General features: G+C 39.7%; 1 protein-coding gene across 1 annotated transcript; it reads right to left on the minus strand.

Annotated features, from left to right (window-relative positions):
* Positions 1-265: 265 nt before the first annotated feature.
* Positions 266-2,210, minus strand: LOC121854200 (homeobox protein MSH-C-like). Its single transcript, XM_042348693.1, has 3 exons — positions 1,858-2,210; positions 1,254-1,718; positions 266-860 (listed from the first exon to the last, which is right to left on the minus strand). The coding sequence occupies exons 1-2, from the start codon at positions 2,153-2,155 to the stop codon at positions 1,363-1,365; spliced, it is 654 nt and encodes a 217-aa protein (XP_042204627.1). The 5' UTR covers positions 2,156-2,210; the 3' UTR covers positions 266-860; positions 1,254-1,362.
* Between the last annotated feature and the right edge of the window lie 2,390 nt (positions 2,211-4,600).

The raw sequence follows: 4,600 nt of genomic DNA on the forward strand, positions 1-4,600 counted from the left end.
TAGCTCAAGTATCTGAGGAGTTCTCACCTGGGTCCTAACAATCTCTCGCTCCAGTACAAATAATAATAATAATAATACTTTGATATAAATGATTATTACTTGTATTCAAGGATAAGTTTACTGTGTGACGAACTTGTTTCTTTATAATAATTTACATAAAGCTAAATATTACTTGTGAGTTACTTTCATCAGTATTTTGTAATAATAATTTACCTTTCATACATACACTCCAATAATATAACTTGGGTCGTAGTAAATATCGTAATACTTTCCAAAGATTTTATTAAGAAATAACAGATTATCAACATAATATAAAGTAACAAATATAATATATATTCATTTACTGCTATAAATTATCACAGTCAGTGTCTCCGTCTTCCAGCGGTAGAGACCAGGTGTAGGTGGGCGGCGCGGGTGTAGGTGGGCGGCGCGGGTGTAGGTGGGCGGCGCGGGTGTAGGTGGGCGGCGCGGGTGTGTGGTGCGGGTGTAAGTGCTGGCCGTGTGTATGTCTCCTCTTGATGTGTGAAGCAGTCAGTGTTGTGAGGTGTAGGCTAGGCGGTGGGTGGTGAGGGTAGTGAGTGGTGATAGGTAGGAGCTGAGAGACATGGGTAGTGAAGTGTGCAAGCTTGAGTGGTGAGGGCTATATGGGCGTGGCTGGTGCTGGGAGTGGCCGGTGAGGACGTAAATGGTGGGGCGTAGGTGGTAAAAGGCGTCGGAGGCGAGGGGTGTGGATGGTGAGAGGTATGACTGGTGCGGGCGTGGGCTGTGAGGGGTGTGTTCGGTTGTTGTGGGCGTGGGCTGTGAGGGGTGTGTTCGGTTGTTGTGGGCGCGGCTGGAGGCATCACCAGTATCATGAGTACCTGATAAAGGAAGAACACACAACACTGTAAACACGTGAAGGTTCAGCACTCGGTAATAAGTGTCAACATATCTAGAGGTGAACTACAGAAATACTAATGTTTTGATAAAATGTTACTAGGGTGTCCATTGGAGCTAATACCAATAAACATAATTACATATAAATCACAAGCCCGTTTAACCTTATATAACTTAATTGATAACAAAATAATAATGTTAAATTTTTTAACGATGTTTGAAGGACGAAAAATTTAAATGACCATTGTGGAATATTATCAAAATGCGTAGAAAATAAAAACTAAAGTTTTTGTGAAACACTTTAGCTCTTCTGAAAAGTTGCAGTAAATACACCCGACTATCATGAAGACCCAACAATGAGGGTTCCGGAGACTCACCAGTGTGGTGGGCGACTAGAGGCAGGACGGAGAAGCTGGACCACCGGGGCGGCGGCTGGCGACGCAGCCGGAGCTGCTGCAGGTACATCAAGGGCGCTTCACTCACACACTACCCGAGGAGGGGCACCAGCGGGCGCTGTAGGGGCAACACGGTCATGTGGCCACCCAGGGGCAGGAGGCCGCCGTAGGCTGGGTACACGGGTCGTGTTAAACGCTCAATCTCCGCCTCCTTCAGTCTCTTGTCTTTAGCTCGACGGTTCTGGAACCAGATCTTGACCTGCGTCTCCGTCAGGTTGAGGGAGGCGGAGAACTCGGCCCGCTCGGCGATACTCAGGTACTGCTTCTCCCGGTACTTCTTCTCCAGGGCGAGGAGCTGGTCGGAGGTGAAGGGCGTGCGGGGCTTCCTGTTGGCCTTGTGTTTACGCAGGACCACGGAGCTGGGCAACTTGGGCAGGGTTGGGGGACCTGAGGGCACGAGGTAACCCTGTTAGTTCTCAGTACAGTAAGGGAGTTGTTCCAATAACTACAATTAGGGACATGTTTTCATGTTTTCAAACAAAACACTGTGAGGTAACGGGAACACCACGGGCGTCAGGGTACTTACCATGAATGGAGGTAAACTGGAAGTAAGGATGGGCGGGGATCCACTGTGAGGGACCCATGTGGTGGAGGGGCCTCACCACGGGCGATGCTGCAGGACTTTGGCAGCGGTCCGAGTCTTGGCTGACGAACGACACGTCGCTGGAGGCGCTGCACGAGGAAGCTGGGCGACACTCAGGCTCAGGGGATGACGTCGGTGGGCTGACGGTGGTCTCACGGTGTCCCAGGATGGAGTCTATACTGAAGGATAACTTGGGCCTCTGAGCTGGCTTTTGCTCGGTCACGGGCGTGGGTTTCTCCATCTCAATAGTATGAGGATAGCGGGACAGAGTGACCTGGTCTTCACAGCACGAAGGTAATGAGAAATCTAGCGAGCTGTAATGAAGGTTGGCGTTTATATGATGATGGAGGCGGGAGAGGCGGAGCTAACATCATCAGAGGTGGAGTCATGGAGCAGACCAATCAGATAGTACGGCAGTTCCCTCCATTATGGCGGATTCCAACTTAAGAAACTCATTCATAAATCCGAAACATGACGTAATTCGTTAACTCCTCATATTACATTATGATACAAATAGGTGATTTAAAGAAAATTTCAAATATGAAGACGCATTATTTCATGATATGGACAAAATAATAAAATAAATCTAGGAGTTGGTGATGGTAACTTGGCCCATCCATCCCGCGCGGGTTGGCTAGACTCCGCCTCGTTCACACTAAGTAAACAACAGAGGGCGGCTCATTCGCTGGGCCGCCGCCTCCCGCCATCCACTACTGCCGCACCGCCACCAAAAGTACCGTAAAATAAACACGTTGATTTATTGGATTTCATATTTTAGGACGGAGTACGGGAATCTGGGTGGGAAAACTTGTGGTGGCCGGGTTCTGGCCCAGTAAGTCGCTAGTTTGATATACAGCCCACATTAGCATAGTGGAGTGAGGCTTGCGCGGAATGTGGCCGCCACTCTGCGTCAAGTGGATGACTCGCTACCAGGATCCCCGCCCGCCTTAATATAATTTTAATATATTTCACCAGGAACAACTTTGTTAGTTTGTTGAGCTGGACGTCTTGTGAGTACGTTTCCCACGGTGCTTCCGACAACGTACTGTACCTGCCAACCGTCTTAGAGGGTAGTAGTACAGCGCACCATGACAATTTCACGTGCTGTCAACATCTGTAGAATTTCCCATGTATCTCATTTTTTTTAGTAAGCTCAGAAGTTGAACATATTTCATCCTTTTAGCAAAAAAGAAAAAATTCACACACAAACGAACACACATGCACACACAAAACAAACAAGCAATATAAATACGTTATTACATAAAAGATAAATTATATTTGATAATGTAAATCAGTACACACTTCTCTTAAATGTGTACAGTATTGTTTAAATACCATCTGTAACACGGCGAAGGAGAAGCACCTGTACACCATTGTATTAATTAATCGCTATGAAATGTTGAAGATTTGTATCAATAATATACAGCGAATTTTGAAGTAACATAAACAAGTAATATTTCGTCTATGATTCTAACTCACCACTTAAATATATAACACAATTATGTGGTAAATACTGTGTCATCTTAATCTCACACGAATATAATTATGTTAAGCATTTTGTTAGATATGTGAACTGAATATAATAATTTTTCTACATCATTACCTACTTATTAAGGTTTAATTAGTATTACTCACTGTCATCTGTTTTTGTATATAATCTCAATGTTATAATCAACATATAAGACCCATACAGCAATAGTCAATGGGGCTAATTAGTTCAGTTATATATTTTCAACACATTTTGAAAATAAGGGAAAACGTGGTCTTGATTTTCTGAAGTAAAATTAATCTTACAGTGATCTCGGTCAGATGATTGTGGCAATTTTCTTTAATTTGGCAACACTTTTTATCGCTTTGTTTTTACTATTGATTTTACTGTTATTATTGTTATTATTATTAGTATTATTATTATTAGTGTTACTGTTTTTATTATCATTATCATTATTGATGTTGCGTGATGTATGTTCGACACATGTTACCCCGCTGCTGAAGAAGAATGTGTAGGGTGTATGATGTAGAGAGAAAGGGTGGGTGTTACTGGGGACACGAGGGTATGATGACGATGATGATTATTATTATTATTATTATTGATTATATTATTATTAATATATATTATTATTATTATCATTATTATTATTATTATTATTTATTATATTATTAATATTATTATCATTATTATTATTATTATCATTTATTATATTATTATTATTATTATTGTTATCATTTATTATATTATTATTATTATTATTATTATTATTATTATTATTATTATCATTTATTATATTATTATTATTGTTATTATCATTTATTATATTATTATTATTTATTATATTATCATTATTAATGCTAATGTTATTATCATTTATTATTATTATTATTATTATCATTATTGTTATTATCATTTATTATATTATTATCATCATTATTATTATTATTATTATTATTATTATTATCATTATTGTTATTATCATTTATTATATTATTATCATTATTATTATTATTATTATTATTATTATTATTATTATTATTATTATTATTACAATTATTCTTATTATTATTATTATTACCTGAAGTAATAAGTAAGTTAATAATGTTTCCGTCCTCAGTAAATGTTCCCCCTAAATTATTTCGCCCAAAACTAAAGGCTGAAATTCTCCTCAGTTTACTAAGTCAAAACTGAGAGTTA

The sequence above is a fragment of the Homarus americanus genome, unplaced genomic scaffold (genome assembly GCF_018991925.1).
Source record: "Homarus americanus isolate GMGI-L3 unplaced genomic scaffold, GMGI_Hamer_2.0 scaffold42003, whole genome shotgun sequence".
NCBI lineage: Eukaryota > Metazoa > Arthropoda > Malacostraca > Decapoda > Nephropidae > Homarus > Homarus americanus.